General features: G+C 49.7%; 1 protein-coding gene across 2 annotated transcripts in view; it reads left to right on the plus strand.

Moving 5' to 3' along the window:
* The window catches only part of RMND1 (required for meiotic nuclear division 1 homolog), a 50458-nt gene that overhangs the window by 7972 nt on the left and 19901 nt on the right, over positions 1-22585 (plus strand). Inside the window, exons 2-9 of one of the 2 annotated variants that reach the window (XM_056126190.1) lie at positions 1523-2049; positions 9945-10053; positions 11754-11829; positions 14901-14940; positions 19620-19720; positions 20414-20520; positions 20970-21034; positions 21982-22058. In XM_056126190.1, coding sequence (XP_055982165.1) covers positions 1537-2049; positions 9945-10053; positions 11754-11829; positions 14901-14940; positions 19620-19720; positions 20414-20520; positions 20970-21034; positions 21982-22058 — 1088 coding nt within the window. In that variant the 5' untranslated portion in view covers positions 1523-1536. Of the gene's footprint in view, positions 1-1522; positions 2050-9944; positions 10054-11753; positions 11830-14900; positions 14941-19619; positions 19721-20413; positions 20521-20969; positions 21035-21981; positions 22059-22585 lie in introns of those variants that run through there. The other variant, XM_056126191.1, reaches the window with a different exon arrangement.

A 22585-nucleotide genomic window follows, 5' to 3' on the forward strand; every position in this document is an offset into this window, starting at 1 on the left:
GTTACTCCTGGCTCTGCATTCAGGAACGACTCCTGGCGGTGCTTGGGGGACCATATGGGATGCTGGGAATTGAACCCGGGTCGGCCATGTGCAAGGCAAACGCCCTTCCCACTGTACTATCGCTCCAGCCCCAGGACTAGGATTTTTAAAAGAGTTATTATTCCTGAGGCTGGACAGTCGAGCGGCTTGGGTTCCATCCCTGGTACCCGTACGGTCCCTTGCGTCCCACCAGGAATAATCACTGAGCAGAGAGCCAGGAATCAGCCCTGAGCATCACTGCACGTGTGCACCCCTCCCCCCCATACACTCCCCCAAAAAGAATTTATTCTTGGTCACTTTGAAAGAACAATATACGATGAAGAATGGGGGAGGATTATTTTCAGATATGGTCAGTCTGTGTCGTTTCTCTGGATCGTCTATGTATGTCTGTGCGTATATGTGTGTGTTTGTGTGTGTGTGTGCACGCCCTGCGTGTATATGCGTATATGCATGTGCTCATTCAACCTGCACGTATGTGTGTGTATGTGTGTGTGTGTGTGTGTGCGCGCACGCGCGTGTGTGTTCCCAGATACGCATTCCCTCTAAAGACAGCTGCAGCCTCTCTGGGAGGTTTTCGTGCCCCTTCGTGTTGGACTCAGCCCCTAGTGCTCCTTGGCAGTTTGTCCTGTGTTTCTCTGGAATTGCTCCCCGCCGTCCCTATGGCCCATGGAAAATGCCCGGCCCTCCCTTGGGGTCACGCTGGTCAGACCCCGGCCCCTTCATGAAGATCTCATGGGCCTCATTGGTTGAGTAGGTGAGGCAGGGTACATTTTGGAATGATGTCATTGATGAGTACCGGTTGCTTGAAATACTTGATGAGGAAAGGAAGTAAGTCATTGACGGCACCCCATCCCTCTGCTTGCTGTCTGGGGTCCGAGTCAGCCCTAGAAACAACCAGAAAGAAGGCCAAAGGTTGTCTAAGGGGAAGGTGCTGATGACCCTTGTTTTTATTTTTCTCACCTAGTTCTTCTCTTAAGGACTTAAGAGGTATCTAGCAACTTTTAATTTTTTTTTCCCCCTTTGGGAACATGCCTATGACCTAGAAGAGGGATACTCTTGTTTTCGTTTTTTGGGCCACACTCCGCAATGCTCAGGGGTTCCTCCTGGCTATGCACCTGGGAATCACTCCTGGCAGTACTTGGGACACCCTGTGGGTTGCCGGGGATGAAACCTGGTTCAGCCGCGTGCAGGGCAAGTACCTTACCCACTGTACTATCGCTCTGGCCCCCACAAAACTATTTTTTAAGTTTTTTCTTTATTATAATTATTATTTCGGGGAGGGTATTTTGGGTCACACCTGGTGCTGCACAGGGGTTACTCCTGGCTTTGCATTCAGGAATTACTCCTGATGGTGCTCAGGGGACCATATGGGATGCCAGGGATCGAACCCGGGTCAGCCGCATGCAAACGCCTCCCTGTTGTCCTATTGCTCCAGCCCCCGCTGTTTTATATGTTTTGACTTTGAATTCTTTTTCCCTTTTAGCTTGCCATGTGGCAATGTCACCCAGACTCCTCAGCGCCCTGGCCGGCTCTCACTGCGTTTTAGCAAAAGCCTGTCCGTGCCGGAGGTTGCTACATCGGACAGCGAGGTCCCGGAAAGAGCTGGAGACCGCAGCCTGCAGCAACATCCCGGCGAGATGTCAGAACTGGGAGCTGTTCTCTCCCATCACCGCAGCTGCCGGCTTGAGCACGCCACAGGGCTGGGACAGGACCCGGAATGTCGCCCCTTCAGGGCGGCCACTCTCAACCCCGCAGGCCACTGCGTGCTGCCAGGCTGAGCACGTTCCTCTGCCCGGCTCCTGGTCTCTGGCCGCTCCCGGGATCGGAGCACCCCAGCCCGGTCTCCTGGTCCCTAAGTGGCTCACAGGAACGCCTCGAAGACCTTACTCGTCTCCCTCGGCGGAAACCCGGCTCCCTAAACCGGACTTGCCCCAAGTCAAGCGACCGCTGAAGGCATCAAGGACCCGACAGCCGTCCAGGACCAATCTCCCAGCGCCGTCTCTGAACGAGGTAAATGCCGGCCCAGAGCACGGGTCCAGCCTGGCCCGGGGACTGACGAGCAAACACAGGCTCATGAGCACTCTTTGTTACCTGAAGTTTGCCCTGAGCTCGTGTGCGTTGCTCCAGGGGGCGTGGTCAGCAGCTCAACACTTCTGCAAATGCAGGGCAAACCCGCCCTTGCCAGGGGGGCTCAGCCGCCTGATTTCAGGGTCTGGTTATGTGTTGAGACCAAGTGCAGGCAGTGGGCTCATGAAGACAGCCCGTGAAAGGAGCAGTCGCACACTCGGACTAGAGGATCTGCCAGTGTTCAGGGGCTGTCCCTGGCTCAGTGCTCTGCGGTGACCCCCACAGTGCTCAGGGACCATATGTCGTGCCGGGGACTCAAATCAGGATCACAATTTTTTTTTTTTTTTGCTTTTTGGGTCACACCCGGCAATGCACAGGGTTACTCCTGGCTCTGCATTCAGGAGTTACTCCTGGCAGTGCTCAGGGGACCATATCAGATGCTGGGAATCAAACCTGGGTCGGACGTGTGCAAGGCAAACGCCCTACCCTCTGTGCTATCTCTCCAGCCCCCAGGATGACAAATTTTATAAACTTTTACAGTTTATAAAAGCCTGGCAAGCTCCCCGTGACGGCAAAGCCTGGCAAGCTCCCCGTGACGTATTCAATATGCCAAACACAGTAACAGTTGTCACAATGGAGACGTTACTAGGCCCACTCGAGCAAATCGATGAACAGCGGGAGGACAGTGACAGTGACAGTGACAGTGTAGTATGCGTCACTTCTCCGAGACAAACCAAAGGTTGATTTCTCATGGTTATTGCTGCTGGCTTTAGAAGCATATAATGGAGGATCTTTTATATACATCTGTAATTGGTGAAAAATCAGAACTGGAAACCCTCGTTTAAAAAGCTTAAACGGGGACTGGAGCAATAGCACAGCGGGTAGGGCATTTGCCTTGCTTGCAGTCAACCAGGGTTCCATTTCCACCATCTCATATGGTCCCCCAAGCACTACCAGGAGTGATTCCTTAATGCAGAGCTAGGAGTAACTCCTGAGCATCACCGGATGTGACCCAAAAAAGGGGAAAAAAAAAAAGCTTAAACCAGGGCTGGAGCAATAGCACAGCAGGGAGGGCGTTTGTGCAGTCAACTCGGGTTCAATTTCCAGCATCCCATATGGTCCCCCAAGCACCGCCAGGAGTGATTCTTGAGTGCAGAGCCAGGAGTAACCCCTGAGCATCACTGGGTGTGACCCAAAACATCAAAAATAAATAAATAAAAAGCTTAAACCATGTACCAAGGTCTTCGTCCAAATTGTGTAGGATAAATTGATCTTAAATTGCATTCGATTAACCAGTATGAGTGTATTTCCGTAAGCATAGTTATGTCTAAATAAAGTTTTTAAAAAGTCACACATACACACACACACACACACAAAAAAAAAACAGGGTCACAGCCGCTGTAGCAACGTACAAGTCAAGTGACTTCCCTTCAGTCCTGGCCTGAGGACACTTTGGAAAAGGAGACTAGGAATAAGTCCAGTTTAAGAATGACAGTATAAATAGTAACCTTTTAAAAAAATTTTTTTAAAACAAATAACAACCTACTGGGGGCTGGAGAGAGAGATGGTAAGATGGTAAGGCACTTGCCCTGCACAGCTGTGGTTCTAATCTGGATGCCACATGTGGTCCCCTAAACAGCCCCCCAGTCACACCGTGAACAGATGCAGTGACTGCAGACAGGTGAGCACAGAGAGCCCGGAGCTGTTACCTGGGACAGGCGGGTGGCCACAATTGATTGCCTTTCCCCTCTCAGTGATAAGTATGTCACGTCAGGATCCCACGCTAACCTGTGTATATTCCATGACACCGAGAACGATGCCTTGTACTTAGTAGGGCTTCTTGGGGCAGGGGTGTGGCCCAGTGGGAGAATGTGTGCTCCTGTGTGTGTAAGGTCCTGGGTTCAGTGCCTGGTCTCTCTCTCTCTCTCTCTCTCTCTCTCTCTCTCTCTCTCTCTCTCTCTCTCTTCACCTCCTCTCCCTTTCCCTCTCCCTCTTCTTCTCTTTCTTTCTCCCTCTTCCTCTCTCCTTCTTTTTACTCCTTCTTACTAAGTTGGAAAAAGTACGAAAGTAGCCTAGGGAGCTTTCATCAAAAATTGGCCTGTAGGATATTTTACATTGCTGGTCTCTGGAGTCTGTTTTAGTGTTTTGTTTTGTTTTGTTTTTCTGGGCCACATCTGACAGTGCTCAGGGGCCACTCCTGGCTCTGCACTCAGGAATTACTCCTGATAAGCTTAGAGGCCATATGGGATGCCAGGAACCAAACCTGGGTCGGCCAAGTGCAAGGCAAGCACCTTACCCAGTTCTTTGGAGTCTGTATGGTATGATAGAGTGGTTTGAGATTGGGGCCGGAGTGATAGTACAGCAGGTAGGGTGTTTGTCTTGTAGTTGACTGATCTGAGTCTGATCCCTGGCATCCCACATGGTCCTCCAGGCACCACCAGAAGTGACTTGAGCATCACCGGGTGTGGCCCAAAAACAACAAGAAAAAGAAGGGGTTAAAATCTGGATTTGGCTGTATGGTTCTATAGCCAGCCACCATTGCAAGGATCCATCCACCCACACTGCAGATCCTTGGGTGCTGACCTTAGGCCTCGGTGAAGGGATTTTTACTTTAGATTCTGGCCTTATTTGCTTTCTCGTATGATTTCTCAGGACCCAAGATGCAAAGGCTGGTCAGGCTGTGTGCGTCCTGCTCTGAGCTCAGTCTCCTTCCCAGAGGCTGATTTTCATTCGGTTGTTTTTGAGTTTTTGAGCCATACTCGGTGTGCTCAAGAGTCAGTCCTGGCGGGGACCAGGGGCCCATATGCGGAGCCAGGGATTAGAGCCATGCCAGGCAAACATCTTCCCCTCTGTAAATCATTCCAGTCCCTGATTTTCATTGTCACTCAGCTTCTTCTTTTTTTTTCTTTCTTTTTTTTGGTAGGGGGGTCCCACCCAGCAGTGCTCAGGGGTAACTCCTGTCTCTGCACTCAGGAATTACTCCTGGCAGTGCTCAGGGGACCATCTGGAATGCTGGGAATCGAACCCCATGTTGTCCGCGTGCAAGGCAAACGCCTACCCGTTGTGCTATTGCTCCAGCCCCTTGGCTTCATTTTTAAGGCCCAGGAACCTGAGTGTCGTAGCGCCTGAGATGAGATAGGCTGTGGTAACCAGAGGGAGAATGGCAACTTGGCCTTCACCGACATCCCACAGCATATGACGGGATCCAGTTTCTTCTCAGAGAGCCTGGGGAGGCCTGAGCAGGCCCCTTTCTTGTACTTGTCGGTTGTTAACCTCAAGGAGACATTTCTTCTCTGTGTTTTCTCAGCTTTAGAAGCAGTGTTCCGGGGCTGGAGCGATAGCACAGCGGGTAGGGCGTTTGCCTTGCACGCAGCCGACCCGGGTTCGATTCCCAGCATCCCATATGGTCTCCCGAGCACCGCCAGGAGCAATTCCTGAGTGCATGAGCCAGGAGTAACCCCTCCTGTGCATCGCCGGGTGTGACCCAAAAAGCAAAATAAAACAAAAAAATATATAAGTAATGTTCCATAATCCTGTATTGCCCTGTGGGATATTTTTCTTGCTTCCCTTCAAGAAGGGATTTGAAGCCGATTTTTCCAATTTCAGGTCATTTCCCTTGAGATTACAGGAGAACATTCACGTTTACATAAGCGCAAATGAGAAGTGTTTACAAGGAAATTCTGCGACGTCCAGTGAATACATGCAGAAAGGAGGCAGCCCTGGGTTTAGTTTCCTTTTGTCTGAGGGGCGGAAAGGAAAAAACAGAACAGTAAATACCTTTCTCCACCACTGACTGGAGGAGTCTTTGTTTCCGAGGAGATACTCTGGAACATAATAAACTAGCCTTCAGTTACACTTTTGCAAAAAATAGAAATACGGGGGTTGGAGAGATAGACAGTCGGTGAGGTGCTTGCCCGGCACACAGCTGACCCGGGTTCAATCCCCAGCATCCCATTTGGTCCCCTCAGCCCCACCAGGAGTGATCCCTGAGTGCAGAGCCAGGAGTAAGCCCTGAGCACCACCAGGTGTGGCTCAAACCAAACTCCCCCCCCCCCCCCATACCAAACCGAAGCCATGGCTAGAAAGGTACCACAATATGTACAATTTTTGAATTTTTTTTTTACCTGGTTTTTGGGCCGCACCCAGGGATGCTCCTGGCTCTGTACCCAGGAATTACTCCTGGTGGTGCTCAGGGGACCATATGGGATGCTGGGGATTGAACCTGGTCAGCTGCATGCAAGGCCAATGCCTTACCTGCTGTACTATCGCTCCAGCCACCAGTTTTTGAACTTCATCTGCAGTCAGCGCACAGTAGGACAAACGTCTTCTACGATAAGCGTGTGTCACGGTGTTGGGTGCCTTTATAGATTTCTAGCCTTTATAGATTTCACAGCAACCTTTGTAGATGTCTAGCCCCATCTGCTGGAACACATTTTCTGTGACCAGACTATGATGGTTTTCCTGGGCCTTTTTTTAAAAAATCAATTAATTTTTTTATTATTATTAGTGAAATACCATGAGGTACAGTTGTAGACTTACAAATTTTTGTGTTTGGGTTTCAGTTATACAATGATCAGTACCCATCCCTCCACCAGTGCCCATTCTCCACCACCACTGATCTCCTGGGCCTTTTTTTTTCTTTTTTTTCTTTTTTTTCTTTTTTTTAATAAAAAGGCCTTGTAGGGCATTTGCCTTACACCTGGCCGACCGGACCAACCCAGGTTTGATTCCTCCGCCTCTCTCAGAGAGCCCGGCAAGCTACTGAGAGTATCTCACCAAGGCAAAGCCTGGCAAGCTACCTGTGGTGTATTCGATATGCCAAACACAGTAACAAGTCTCACAATGGAGACATTACTGGTGCCCGCTCAAGCAAATCGATGGACAATGGGAGGACACTGCTACGGTACTATTTGCTGTCCTAAATCTGATAACTCTTTGGAGTTGGTTTGATACACTTAAGAACATTGTCAATCCACATCCAAAAACCTGGAAATTGCTTTCATCTATACGTAGAGTCAGCGCCCGAGAAAGAGCAATGATTGATCACAGAGCATCAGCGAAGACGTGGATGAGAATGCAGGCACATCCCAAAGTAACTGCATCTTTCCTTAATGGGCGAATGTAAGGACAGGTCCTCATCCCTTCACCAAAGATCTTCAAATGCAGTCCTGACATGTACAAGCCCAGGAAATACAGCCCGGGGGAGATGGGATGTGTTTCTAAAACACCACGTAGAAAAACTTGGTGAATTGTTCCTTTTTCTTTTCTTTTTTTTTTTAACCCCCTTTCTGCTTTGGGCCACATCAGACTGTGCTTGGGGCTTGCTCCTAGCTCTCCACTCGAGGTGGGGACGAGCTCCCATTAGGCAGCATGCAAGGCAAGCCCCCGACCTGCTGTCCTGCCTCCCTGGCTCAGAGAATCAGTTCTTTTTCTTTTTTTGTCTAGTCAAGCATTTAGCACTGTAGCACTGTCCTCTGTCCTCCCGTTGTTCATCGATTTGCTCGAGCGGGCCTAGTAACGTCTCCATTGTGAGACTTGTTGTTACTGTGTTTGGCATATCGAATACGTCACGGGGAGCTTGCCATGCCATGCCATGCGGCCGAGATACTCTCGGTAGCTTGCCGGGCTCTCTGAGAGGGGCAGAGGAATTGAACCCAGCTTGGCCGGGCCGCCACATGCAAGGCAAATGCCCTACTGCTGTGCTATCACTCAAGCCCATCAAACATTTAATGAAGAAATATTTAAAAATGTAACAATAGGGGTTTTTTGGGTCTCATCAAGTATTTAATAAAGAAATATTTAAAAATATAACAGTAGGGGTTTTTTTTTGTCTCATCAAGCATTTAATGAAGAAATACTTAAAAAATATAGCAATAGGGAACATTTCCCAGCTCATTTTGTAATATAATAAAGTAGTGTTGGTATTTGGGGATCAGGTGGAGTGTAGGGGCTGACCAGGGTTCACTTCCCAGTTTTCCCTGGTGGCAGCCTGCCGTAACCCTGGAGAATCCCAGCACCACCAGGTGGCTGCAGAATCTGTGCAAATGGTGGGGTAGGCAGGAGCCACTTGGATGAAACCCCAAGGTGCTAGACACAAATGGATAAAATTATACAACCTATAAAAATAAAAATCCACAAAAATGGATGTTTAATGCTTTTTTTTTCCTTCAAAAGATGCTAGTTATTGCAAGGAAAGTCTTCAGCTGAGAAATGTCTTATCAACACGTGACAATGAACTTTTGCTCAGAATATGTAATAAACCACAACACTCAAAATAATATGAACAAACTCATATTTAAATGGAAAAATAGATTTGTGAATCAGTGCTTTAGTTTTTTTGTTGTTGTTGTTTTGTTTTGTTTTGTTTGCATTTTGGGTCACACCCGGCGATGCACAGGCGTTATTCTTGGTTCTGTTCTCAGGAATTATTCCTGGTGGTGCTTGGGGAGACCATATGGGATGCTGAGGATCAAACCCGGGTCAGCTGCATGCAAGCGTGCAAGGCAAATGCCCTCCCGCTATGCTTTTGCTCCAGCCTTTGTGAATGAGTTCTTTTTTTTTTCTTTTGCTTTTTTGGTCACACCTGGCGATGCACAGGGGTACAGGGGTTACTCCTGGCTCTGCACTCAGGAGCTACTCCTGGCGGTGCTCAGGGAACCATATGGGATGCTGGGAATCGAACCCGGGTTGGCCGCGTGCAAGGCAAACGCCCTACCCGCTATGCTATCTCTCCAGCCCCTTGTGAATCAGTTCTTAATAGAGAAAACAGTGACATCTGTTCAGGTGGACACCTGCGCCATCATTGGTGCTAATGAGGCTAATGAAGCCTCTCCCAGTGTGAACCACTGGTGGTACGCGCTAGAGCCAGTGTGTTAAGGACGGTGCCGTCAGTGATACGAGGAACCAGATCAGCCCTGTGACCCTGATCAGCAAATGAGCAGGTCATTTTGAGAGAGGGGACGGTGACAGTGCAGTTGGTCTGCAAAGGGATTCTTAGAATGACCAACTAAAAACATCACATTTGGGGGGGAAAAAAAAAGAATCCCGGGGCCAGAGTGAAAGTCTGGCGGGTAGGGCACTTGCGTGGCATGCGGCTGACTCGGGTTCAGTCCCCACCCAGTATGGTCCCCTGAGGCTGCCAGGAGTGAGCCCTGAGCACAGAGCCAAGGCGCAAGCCCTGAGCATCCCTGGGTGTGGCCCCACAACAGTTTTTTAGAGTCTGTCATCTCTCCGTGGATTATTTTCTTTTGTTTGGGGTCAGAGGCTGTTCCTGGCACTGCTCAGGAGTCACTGACCCTTGGTGGAGCTTGGAACCCTAGCGGGACCAGGGACCAAACTCCCGTGCACTCTCTCGGACCCCTGAAGGGGTCTTTGTGGGGAGGACCTGCATACCCGGCAGTGTTGAGTCACCACGTGTGGCTCTGTGCTCAGGGATCACTCCAGGCGGTCCTTGGAGGATGATGGGGGGAGCATAAGGGGTCTGACGGCTTCAGCTCTGTACTGTCTCCCCGGCCCCCTTCACGGGTTGGAACCCTTCTCCGTTCCAGGCCAGGGAGCAAAGAGCACGGGGCTTGAACGGCAATGCTACTCTGGAAAGGGCTGCAGACCTTCGGGACTGCCCTGTCCCTCTGCCCTGGGACATGATCCCAGGGGAGAGCGTTTCCCGGGAGGAAGCCTTTGACTCTTGTCTCACCCCCACTCCATCCCTGGTCTGCATGCACCTGTGGGGATCTGAAGGAAACGGCCCCAGGCTAGCGCAGCAGAAATGCACCGGTGCTGGCAGGGGACAGTGGGCGGGCGTCCAGGCACTAACCTATCCCGTGGCCTCTCGCGCACAGGACATGATGCATTGCACGGCCTTCGCCACGGCAGACGAGTATCACCTCGGGAACCTCGCTCAGGACCTGGCCTCCCACGGATACGTGGAAGTGACGAGCCTGCCTAGAGGTACGTCTCCTTGAACCCCAGGGCCACGGATGGCGGAGTGACAGAGAAACAACATTTTCCGGGGCTGGAGCGATAGCACAGCGGGTAGGGCGTTTGCCTTGCATGCGGCCTAACCCGGTTCGATTCCCAGCATCCCATATGTTCCCCTGAGCACCGCCAGGAGTGATTCCTGAGTGAAAAGCCAGGAGTAAACCCTGTGCATCGCCAGGTGTGACCCAAAAAAACAAAAACAACAACAACAAAAAAAGAAACACATTTTTCTATGATCCCGCCTTAGACAAGCACCTGTATACGTGTCAGTGTGCCCGATCTGTTCACAGATCGAAGGCTTGGAGGCTTACAAAGCTTTATGTATTGGAACCCTGTCATTTGGCCATGACATTTCATTTCTGTCACATTAAAAATGTTAGGATAGGGGCCAGACAGATAGTACAGTGGGTAGGGCTTTAGCCTTGCACACGACCAACCCAGATTCAACCCCTGGCATCCCAAATGGTCACCCTGAGCACTGCCAGAAGTGAGTCCTGAGTGCAGAGCCAGGAATAACCCCCGAGCATCGCTGGGTGTGAGCCCAAAAATAAGTAAATAACATTCAAAGCAGGAATAATCCCTGAGAATTGCTGGCTGAAGCCCACCCCTAAATCCCCTAAATAAAAAAGAGGCCATAGAGTTTTTGACTTGTTTACATTGGCGTATGTTTAATCTACGTATTAACATTGTAGTTTATAAATTACAGATTGTTTCATTGTACTTACAAATATTACCATACCCGTTTATAAAAATCGCGACCACTGATTTGCGTATTTTTATGTATCTCGTATTTAAGAAGCTAAATAGATAAAGTGACTATAGCGGTAGTTGTTGTGATAACTTGAAGTGAGATGAATTTTGCAAGAGCTCATATCTTTATTTCTGTGCATTTTTCATTGCCACACACTTGTATAACGCAGTTAAAGAGGCGGGAGAAGTGAAAATAGTAAAATCTCGCTCTTAATAAGATGAAATGTAGGGGCTGGAGTGCTGGTACAGTGGGTAGGGTATTTGCCTTGCACGGGGCCAACCCAGGTTCGATTCCCAGCATCCCATATGGTCCCCCAAGCAGCACCAGAAGTAATTCCTGGGTGCAGAGCCAGGAGTGACCCCTGAGCATTGCTGGGTGTGACCCAAAAGGCAAAAAAAAAAAAAAAAGATGAGATGTAGGGGCTGGAGTGGGTAGGGCATTTGCTTTGCACGCAGCCAACCCAGGTTCGATTCCCAGTATCCCATATGGTTTCCCGAGCACCACCAGGAGTAATTCCTGAGTGCAAAGCCAGGAGTAACCCCTGTGCATTGCCAGGTGTGACCCCCCCCAAAAAAAAAGAAAAGCAATAAATAAATAAATAAGATGAAATGTAAAGGAAGAGAGTATTCTGTTAGGGATTAATTTCATGAAGAGACATTTCATTCTAGAAGCTAAATGATGCTGAAATGAAGACTGATGATCACGGGATCCACCTGGGTTTGAGTGGGCAGTGTGAACTCACAGAGCGACAGAACCCAGGAGGTCTGAGAGTTGTGGCATATCCCGCCCCCCTCCCCCGGGTCCCCGCTGTGTTGGAGGCAATAGCCCCGTGCCCTTGAGTGAGCGAATCTTTTGAGGTGACTGTGGCCTTGAGCTGGCTGGCACGACAGCTGTTCCCTACGTTCATCTTCTTTCACAGATGCAGCAAATATTTTGGTGATGGGTGTGGAGAATTCTGCGAAAGAAGGTGACCCTGGAACAATGTTCTTCTTCCGGTGAGACATGAGGAACCCCCCCCTCTCCCCCGGGAGATGGACTCGGGGGTCCCGTGACGCAGCCCCTCCATGTGTGGGGCTTGGTAGGCGGTGGGGGGGGGCCTCCCCCGATGACAGTCCTGGCCATCGCGGTGTGCTGGTGAGGAGGTTGATCCTCCAGTGCAGACCTAGGGGGCCCTGACACTTTCAGTACTGTCCCCCGCGGCACCCCTTAGGAAATAAAGATCTCGCAGGGGTTCCCCTACCGCGCAAGGAGCGGTCTGTAAACTCGGGCCAAGGAGTCAGCCCTGAGCACAGGCAGAGTGGGGGTGAGATGTGGAGCAGCCGGGTGCCCCCTCCCCCAAATAAATATAGTAAGTAGCGATCTTCCTAGTGGGCAATTGGATTTTGCTTTCCCAGAGCACAGAAAGCATGTCCAGGGCCCCTGCATGCCCGGTGCCCGCACCTGACTCCTGCACCCCTTCCTTTGTGTCTTCCCCGACTGCACCCTGCAGCTAATGCCTCAGCCTTCATGGCCTTGGGGTGCCTGCACCCTGCTGGCCTACTGCCCTCCCTCAGGGTCCGATCAGGGCCAAGCTTGCTGAGCTGTGGGGAGTGACTCCCGCCAGCCTCTCCGCCCCTGAGGAAGGTCTCTGGCTCCTGAGAGCGAGGGGGGCCGGAAGCGAGACCCCCCCTGTATCCTCTGCAAGAATCCGGGTTTTGCCCAGAATCATCCCCTAGCCCCGAACACCATCCTCTCCAGCTGTGTTGTCTGTGTGGGGACCGGCACTCTCAGCCGGCACACGTACAAGGGACAGGCACGAGGAGACCAGGGTCCAGCCCTGTGTCGGGCACCCCGTGGTCCTGCGCCCTTGGTCCCGGTGGGGGCCCCACCTGTCACAGTGCTCAGTGGAGTCACAGCCGAGGACAGCCGCCGCCCTGCCCACCCAAGGGAGGACCTGCGCGGGGGAAGTCATGGCACAGGCCATAGACGCACATGTCCCTGGTGGCTGTGCGCTCACGTGTTTTGAGAGCTGTGTTGTTTTTGTTACAAGCAAAGATGGGTTTTTGTTTGTTTGTTTGTTTTGTTGGGGGGCCACAGCCAAGGGTCCTTGGGGGAACTGACAGTGGGCATTCCTGGACAGACGATTGCATCATGTCACAACCCCTCATGGGTACTGGACTTAAGAACCACAGGAGGGGCTGGAGCAATAGTACAGTGGGTAGGGCATTTGCCTTGCGCGCGGCCGACCCAGGTTCGATTCCCAGCATCCCATATGGTCCCCTGAGCACCTCCAGGAGTAATTCCTGAGTGCAAAGCCAGGAGTAACCCCTGTGCACTGCCGGGTGTGACCCAAAAAGCAAAAAAAAAAAAAAAAAAAAAGAACCACGGGAACCAGTGAGTGGAGCCGTCGTATTTTTAGCGGCTTTCTTTTTTTTTTTTTCTTTTTTAATTGGTCTTTCATCTCTGCCTGTCCCTCCTCCCTTGCGGTACCCCAGAGCCGTGGGGCCTTCGTTTCTCCGCCTGGAATAGTGCATCCTGCCCCATTTTGCAATCAGAATGGGGTCATCTGTGGCTGTCAGACTCATGCCCTGAGGCTGTAGAGCCTGGGGTAGGGGGGCGTCACTCTCCCCCTGGTGCTCTTCACTCTCTCGGCTTTGATGCAAAAATCCTTTATTCTCTTCCCGGGGCTGAGTCTGCTGGCTGTGAGTTAGAACAGATCTCAACAGATGTCCTCATTCTGATTTCTTTGTATTTATTTTTTGGCTCTGGGGCCCACAGGCAATGCTCAGAGCTTACACCTGGATTTGCGCTCAGGAATCAGTCCTGGTGATGTTCAGGGGACCCTCTGGGATGCCGGGGGTGGAATCCCTGTTGACCGCATGCAAGGCCAGAGCCCGCCCTACTGTATGGTCGCTTCCGTCCCTTATTCTGATTTTTTTTTTTTTTTTTTTTTTTACTTTTTGGGTCACACCCGGCGATGCTCAGGGATTACTCCTGGCTCATGCACTCAGGAATTGCTCCTGGCGGTGCTCGGGGGACCATATGGGATGCTGGGAATCGAACCTGTGTTGGCCATATTGGCTGCGTGCAAGGCAAACGCCCTACCCACTGTGCTATCGCTCCAGCCCCTTATTCTGATTTCTGTATCACAGAATTGAACGAGGAACGAAGCAGTAAAGAGGCATGGAATTCTGCCGGGCAACAGGGATAGCTGCTTGTCCTGCATATCATCTAAGAAATGCATTATTGGGTGGTCGGGTCTTAGCAAGCGTTCAAAAGGCAGCTTTTTTTTTTTTATATTTACAATTTTTTGTGCTTGGGTTTAGATTATACAATGATCAAATACCCATCCCTCCACCAGTGGCCATTTTCCACCACCATGGATAATATCCCTCCCACCCCCATCCCTCCCATCCCACCCTGCCTCTGTGGCAGGGCGATCCCTTGTGTTCTCTCTCTCCTTTTGGGTGTTGTGGTCTGCAAAAGAGGCTTTGAGTGGCAAACATGTTCAGTCCATAGTCTACTTTCAACATGCATCTTCCCTCCTGGGAGGATCCTCCAAACATCCTTTATTTGGTGCTCCCTTCTCTATCTGAGCTGCCCTTTCCCCTAGAATGCCCGGCTGGCCTCTAAGCCATGGAGTAATCCTCCTGGTGCTGATCTCAGCTATTCTTGGGTATTAATCTCATATTTTGTTACTTTATATTCCCCAGATGAATGCAATCTTTCTATGTCTATCCCTCTCTTTCTGACTCATTTCGCTTAGCATGATACTTTCCATGTTGTACCATTTGTACATAAATTTCATGACTTCATCTCAAAAGGTAGCTTTTACTGAACATCTTTGTCTAGGGACCACGATGTCAAGTGGGGAATGAACTGCACCTGTCACCGTATCTGTTCGCAGTGTCGGGGTTCATACCCAGCACCCCTCATAGAAGAGGCAGACCTGAATTGCTGCACCAACTTCCTGGCCCTAAATCATCAATAAAATGCATTCTAGAAGTTTCCTATGCATGGCGTTATGTATAACCCTTTACCTTAGCTGATGGCTATTTTTTTAATTATTATTATTCTTTTCAATCAGGGAAGGAGCCTCCGTCTTCTGGAATGTTAAAGACAAAACTGTAAGTATCAAGAAAGTAGGAGAGTAATTAAAGGTAAATTGTTCTGTTTTGTTTTGGGGCCACACTCAGCAGTGCTCAGGGCTTATTCCTGGCTCTGCACCCAGGAATCACTCCTGGCAGTGCTCAAAGGACCATATGGGATGCCGGGGATTGACCCCAGGTTGGCTACATGCCAGGCAAACACCCTACCCACTGTACTATCGTTCCGGCCCCAAATGTTACATTTTTCTGAGTCAGTTGCTTATTAGGCTTTAGTAATCTATGCCATTAGAAAATAACTTAGCAGATAATCCACCGCTTCCTTGAGCTGTTTTATGTAATGTGTACCCTAACAGCTTGGTCTTTAAAAAATTGCTGTATTTTGACTTAATAGTTTCCTGCTCACGAATCTGGACAGCTGGCTGGCTACACCGCAGAGTATACTTCGCAGATGATCCTGTACAAAAACAATCTGATTGTACATACAGTTCGCTGGAATTGGGCCAGGTTTTTTTTTTTTTTTAATTAATCAAATTTTCTAAAACTTGATCACTCCGAGGAGATCATTTCTCCTATCAGGATTTGTTTAACACAGCCTTTGTTGTTGTTATTATCTTTCTTGTTTCTTTTTTGGGTCACACCGGGCAGTGCTCAGGGCTTATTCCTAGCTCTGCACTGAGGAATCACTCCTGGTGGGGTTCAGAGGACCATATGGGGTGCCAGGGATGGAATCTGTGCACACGTGTTACCCACTGTACTAATTTTATTTTATCGCTGGAGCAATAGCACAGCAAGTAGACCAACCCAGGTTCAATTCCTCCAATCCTTCTCGGAGAGCCTGGCAAGCTACCAAGAGTATCCCGCCCACACGGCAGAGCCTGGCAAGCTCCCCGTGGCATATTCGATATGCCAAAAACAGTAACAACAAGTCTCACAATGGAGACGTTACTGGTGCCTCTCGAGCAAATCGATGATCACTGGGAGGACAGTGCTATAGTGCTACATTTTTTTTAAAGCTGTTCACAATATTTGGTTACATTTAATATTTGAAAACCAATTCCACCATCATTACACCTTCCTACCACCACATTTCCATCGCAGACTCTAAGCTCTGCCCACAGAGCAGAACCAAAATAATTTATTTCATATTTCTTGTTATGAATAACTCACTACAAATGAGACCAAAAAAATTGGTTTTTTGTTTGTTTGCTTTTTGGTCACACCCGGAGATGCACGGGGTTACTCCTGTTTCATGCACTCAGGAATTACTCCTGGTGGTGCTCAGGAGACCATATGGGATGCTGGGAATCGAACTCGAACCTGGGTAGGCTACGTGTAAGGCAAATGCCTTACCCACTGTGCTATTGCTGCAGCCCCCCAAAAAAGATTTCTTAGAGGAAAGTGTGAAGATTGTATTTCACCTAGGAGCCATTAAGCCCTTCTATAAGGGATTAGTAACTTGTTGTTAAAGGTTGAACCTTGTGTGTTTATGTGTATATACATATATATATATATACATATACATATACATATATGTATAAATCTATTTCCCCCTAAGATTGGTTGCCTTCTACTTTAAACCCCATCAACTGTGGTGTGCTACTCTTGGTATATTGGTGTTGTAAAGTATGAGATGTCCAGGTATGGATTCCCTCCTGGGTGAGGCTCATCCGAGTGTGTAGAGAGCAGCTGTGAGCATGGCGGCGGTTGAGTTCTGGAGGATTTTGGCTGCTGCAGCCCCTAATTTTTGCAAGGATATCTCATAGCTGTTATTTGGGTTTTTTTGTGGGGAGAGGCGGGGGCATCAGAACCACTCACAGCCATGCTCGGGTTACTCCTGGCTCTGCACTCAGGAATGAATGCGATGCCTAGGATCAAACCTGAATCAGCCGCATGCAAGGCAAATGCCCTACCTTGCTGTACTGCTGCTCTGGCCCCTTATACTCTTTTTTTGAAACGATGTCAAGAATATAAACTATATTGTCACAGTAACAGTACCACTCAAGTGCCCAGCCTGGAGTAAGTCCTGGGCGCTGCTCGGTATGACCCGAAAACAAAAACAAAAATATACAGTATCACTTGTGATTCTCTGATTCCTGAGCCAGAAGTAAGCCCTGAACACAGCCTGGTGTGGCCTCCAAACCAACCCAACAACAACAAAAAAAAAACACAAGGTTACTACTAAAGGAGCACAGGCGATTGCCTTGTATCCCACAGACCCCAGTTTTGTTGTTGTTGTTGTTGTTGTTGTTGTTGTTTTTCAAGTGTTTGGGCCATACCTGGCTATGCTCAGGGGTAACTCCTGGCTCTGCTCTCAGGAATTAACTCCTGGGGATACTCCGGGGACCTTATAGGATGCTGGGAATTGAGTATGGGGCAGCCGCAGGCAAGGCGAATGCTCTGCCTATTCTGCTCTCTGGTCCCATCCAACCCCAGCTTAAATCACTATCCCGAGCACTGCCAAGGATGTTCGCAAGCTTAGAGCCAGGAGTAGCCCCTGAAGTCCACCAGGCGTGGAACCCTGCTCCCAGAACATGCATGCACAATGCACGCACACATGCACACAAACACACACACACACTGTCCTCCGTTGTTCATCGATTTGCTCGAGCGGGCACCAGTAACGTCTCACAACAAATTGAGAGACTTGTTGTTACTGTGTTTGGCATATGGAATACGTCAGGGGTAGCTTTACAGGCTTTGCCATGTGGGTGAGATATTCTCGGTAGCTTGCCGGGCTCTCCGAGAGGGGTGGAGGAATCGAACCCAGGTTGCTCAGGTCAGCCTGCTGCAAGGCAAACGCCCTACCTTCTGTGCTACTGCTCCAGCCCCCCACACACAGAAATGAGTATAATCTTGATGAGTTGGGATCTTTTGTTGATTTTGTTTGTTTGGGTTTTTGTTCTATGGTCACACCTGGCAGTGGTATCAGGATTCCAACCTGGGTGGCTGTGTGCCAAGCAACACCTTAACCTCCAGCCCTCCCATGAGTTTAATATCACGATGGATCTGCCTTTTCCTTAAAAGGGCAAATTTTTAAGAATTTTAGAAATTTTTTAAAAAATCATTACTTTTTATTTTCTTTAAGTCGTTCCCAATTTATTACATTCGATATTCCAACACCAATCCCAAAGCCATTACACCATCTCACCGCCATTATTCTGAATTTTTCCACCTCCACCCAAACCTGCCCCCAAAGCACGTACGAAACAAGTTATTTTGTATTGCGAAATGATCCGAGAGTATCCCGCCCGCATGGCAAAGCCTGGCAAGGACCCCATGGCGTATTTGATATGCCAAAAACAGTAACAACAAGTCTAATGATGGAGATGTTACTGGTGCCCGCTTGAGCAAATTGATGAACAATGGGAAGAATCTATTTAGCATTGTGCTACAGTGCTAAATATATATATTTTTTCAATAGAAATAGATTGCCTTCTACATTACACCCCATCAAATCTGGTTGCTACTCTTGGCTCAGTGGGGCTGAGTATGAAATGTCGGGTGATACAGCTAGAGTTAAATTCTTAACTGGATGGTGCCGTTGGGGTGCAGAGGCATCTCTGTGGCGTGGTGCTCTAAATCTTCCAAGATTTTATTTGTGAGTCTCTGGATCAGGGCTATTAATGAGCTTATATGGCGCCAGAGGCAGTTCGTGGGCATGACCACCAGGCTCCAGGAAGAACCGGGAGATGGGGGGACGTCACCCATTCCTGACTCTGTGAGAGCCTGGAGATTTCAGTCACAAAACCCACATGCCCGAGTTTTTTAGCAGATTCATTCTCATGATGAGGCTTATCCCGAGCCTGTGAAGATTGGCCATGAGTATGACGTTGATTGGGTTCTGGAGGTTTTCGGCTGTCGGGGTGGGCAGAGGGACTCATCCCTCACCCCCCTGTAAGGCCCCCCCCCCCATAGAACAGCTTGGTACAGGGTCCAGAGCAATCTCTGCAGCATGTTGCTCTCTCCGAGATTTATTTGTGAGTCTGGATTTTAGAAATTTTACATCTTGAAATTTCGAACATGGGGCTGGAGCAATAGCAAAGCGGGTAGGGCGTTTATCTTGTATGTGACAGGCCTGGGTTCAATTCCCAGCATTCCATACGGTCCCCTGAGCACCACCAGGTGTGATTTCTGAGTGCAGAGCCAGGAGCAACCCCTGTGCATCACCAGGTGTGACCCAAAAAGCAAAATAAATTAATTAATTAAAAATTAAAAAAAGAAATTTAGAACACTGTATGACTGAAACTCAGTCATGAACTTTGTAACTATATATCTCACAGAGATTCAATTAAAAAAATTCTTTTGAAGTATTCAGCAGAAATCCATCAAATGTCAAAAAACCCTCTGAGGGCTCAAATAGTGATACAATTTGGGTTTTTTTTTTTTTTTTTGCTTTTTGGGTCACACCCGGCAATGCACAGGGGTTACTCCTGGCTCTGCACTCAGGAGTTACTCCTGGCAGTACTCGGAGTACCATTATTTGGGATGCTGGGAATCGAACTTGTGTCGGCCGCGTGCAAGGTAAACGCCCTACCCGCTGTGCTGTCTCTCCAGACCCAATCGTGGTACAATTTGGAGGGAGTCAGTACTGGTGTTGAGCATTCTCTCTCTCTCTCTCTCTCTCTCTCTCTCTCTCCCCTTCCTCTCTCTATATCTCTATCTCTCTGTCTCTGTCTCTCTGTCTCTCTCTCTCATAGATGAAGCACGTGATGCGAGTTCTAGAGAAGCACGAGATCCAGCCCTATGAGATCGCACTGGTCCACTGGGAAAATGAAGAGCTCAACTACACAAAAACAGAGTAAGCAGCTTCCTATCCAATGTACGAAAAAGTCCCCCCCTCCTTCCTTCCTCTTTTCCCTTTCCTTCTTTCTCACTCTAATCTCTCTCCCTTTTCCTCCCTTCCTTTCCCTTACCCTCCCGTGCTCCCCACAGTCTGTGGTGCTCAGGGACCTTCTGGTGGCGGGGATCCAACACAGGCCCCGCACCTGCAGACTGTTCCTCTAGGTGTTGGAGCAGTCTTTCCCTCCCTTCTCTCCCAGTTTGCTGAGAGTTTAAACATTGGGCCCCTCAGAGGCTTGTGGTAGAGCCGGGCAAGTGCACAGGCTTGTTCCGGAGCGTCCTCCGAGCATCCGTGTTTGCATCTGCTCTGTGTTTGCATCTTGGAGCGTTTCCTTTGGCTCATTGCCTACAAGCGGAATTAAGATATTCCACAGAGGATATAAGAACGTTTATAAGATTCGTGATAAAAATTGCCAGAATGACCTCTGGAAAGATGATGCAGTGACTTTCATTTTGTTTTTCTGTTGTTAGGATATTTTTTGGGGGGATTAGTGTTTGGGCCACACTCAGCTGCCTGGGGATCCCCCGACTGTCCTCAGCAGTTCCTGCATTGCTGGGATGTCCCAGCCTGCAGCGTGCAGTGCAGCTGTGCACTGTGTGCACTGTGTCTCCAGACGATGTTGAAGAAGCTGCTTTTCCTTCCCTTCTTCAGGGGCCAGTCCAAGCTGCAGCGGGGAGAGATCAAACTGAATGCCGAGCTAGACCTGGACGAGGCCATCCTGGAGAAGTTCGCTTTTTCCAATGCCCTCTGCCTCTCAGGTACGTTGCCTGAGCCCACCCAGGGGAAACTGCCAGGGGGGTCTGTCCCACTGAGGCTTTTGCCGAGCGTTTTCCCCAAGCGGGCAGGGGGCCCTCTCCATCCTTCCCCTCTGCTCAGATGCAGTGCCCCCTCGGTATACGCCTCCAGGCTCCCTTTTTCTCTCTTGGGGGGTGGTGGGGGTCTCTACCACCCGAGCAAGCCCCACACCATGTGAGCACGGGCACGCAGCCATTCCTTCTGGTCCCACGCACTGCTCTCGGGACAGCCGATGGAAGGAACCTCCTCTCGAGCTTGACCCTCCTTGGGGTCCCCCGCAGAGACCAGAGAAGCCCTCCAGTGCCAGGGCCGCCTCTTGGGGCAGGAAAGCAGGCGCGGCCAGGCCCGGCTCCCGGGGAAGGCAGGGAAGTGGTCTGCGCCCCGGGTAACATCGTCCCTGCTCCCGTCCCAGTGAAACTGGCCATCTGGGAAGCGTCGCTGGACAAGTTCGTGGAATCCATCCAGTCCATTCCGGAGGTAAAGGACACCAGCTTTTCCCAAAGTTCTGAGGGTTCGCCTCTCTTTGGGAAAGAACAGATTGCCCAGGACAGGAACGTATGCGGTTCTGACAGGGACTAGAGAGGTGGGCTGGCAGGGCGAGCGCTTGCCTTATCCTCAGCATCCTGCAAGTTCCCTCGGACACCCCCAGGAGTAGCTTCTGAGTATGCAGCCAGGAGTAATCCCCAAGTGTTGCCCAGTGTTCCCTCCCGCCCCCTCAAGAAAGGACACCAGTCTCGCCCCCACCTGGCCAGGCCCGGCTCGAGCACTAGAGACAGCTGCCGTTGACAGTCCAGTGAGCAGGCTCAGAGATCCTGTAGTTCCAGGGCAGGACCCTGCTGTTTGAGTGAGGATCTGGAACACAGGTCCTAGGAAACTTTGCGAGTGGGAGGTAAAGGAAGAGACAGTTCTGGAGGAAGATTGTGGCTTCCTCCCTGAGTCTCGTTCTAATGGGATGTTTGCTTGTTTTTGTTTTCTTAGTTTCTATTTGGGGGGTTGGGGAGGCATCTGGCAGTGCTGGGGGCTACTCTCAGCCCTGTGCTCAGAGGTCCTGCAGTTCCAGGGCTCAGCCTGCATCCATCTTGCGGGCCCTGATGATACTTGCTGTCTCCGCATGCTGTGGTAAAGGTGGTGGGCTCAGGCTGGTGGTTACGGAAGTCCGAGTTATGCCTTTCTCGTCCTGTTAGTATGGAGGGTTGTTGGTTTGATTTGGTTTGGTTTGGTTTGGGGGCCACACCCGGCTGTACTAAGGGCTGACTCCTGGCTGTACACTCCTAGCAGGCTCAGGGGACCATATGTGGTGCCAGGGGTCCAAGCTGGGTGGGCCACGTGCCAGGCAAGAGCCCTACCCACTGTACTATCTCTTGAGCCCCGAATTACTAAAGATTTGTATGTTTATGTCTCTCTGTATTTTCTCCCAAAAATAGTCTTTAAAAGCTGGGAAGAAAGTAAAACTGTCTCACGAAGAAGTTATGCAGAAAATCGGTGAACTCTTTGCCCTCAGGTAACTAATTTTTCCCCTCTCCTATCAAATTTTATCTATTTAATAATAATCTCAGGAAAGCTTTTCTGTAACTCTGTAATAATAATAGTAATAATAATAATAATAATAGTAATAACAAAAGAGCAAGGATTAGTGCTTTTATAGGGCTTGAAGCTAGTTTTGTTTCACTTACAAGCCAGGCACATTCTTACCTATTAGAAGCGCTCGACTAGTTCAGGAATAGACTCCAGAGAATTCTGATGGTCCAGTTGCCATGATGGATCTACATTACGCCCTCACAGGCGCAGATGTCCTAAGAAGGTGGAAAGATACACTGTGGGATTCAGGTCATGGGACTTCTCCAGGAACTGGGTATTAGCAGTGGGTCATGGGCACCTGAAAGTGAGGCAGAAAAGGAAAGATGGGTTAAGACTCGGAGCCAAGGGCCAGAGTGGTCAGGGATCCAGCACAGTCTTGCATGTGTGAAGCCTTAGGGTGGGCAGCGGGGTGGAGGAGAGAGAAAGAACAGGGTGATTTTTTGATTTTTG

Source organism: Sorex fumeus, unplaced genomic scaffold (genome assembly GCF_029834395.1).
Source record: "Sorex fumeus unplaced genomic scaffold, SorFum_2.1 ptg000061l, whole genome shotgun sequence".
Taxonomy (NCBI): Eukaryota; Metazoa; Chordata; class Mammalia; order Eulipotyphla; family Soricidae; genus Sorex; species Sorex fumeus.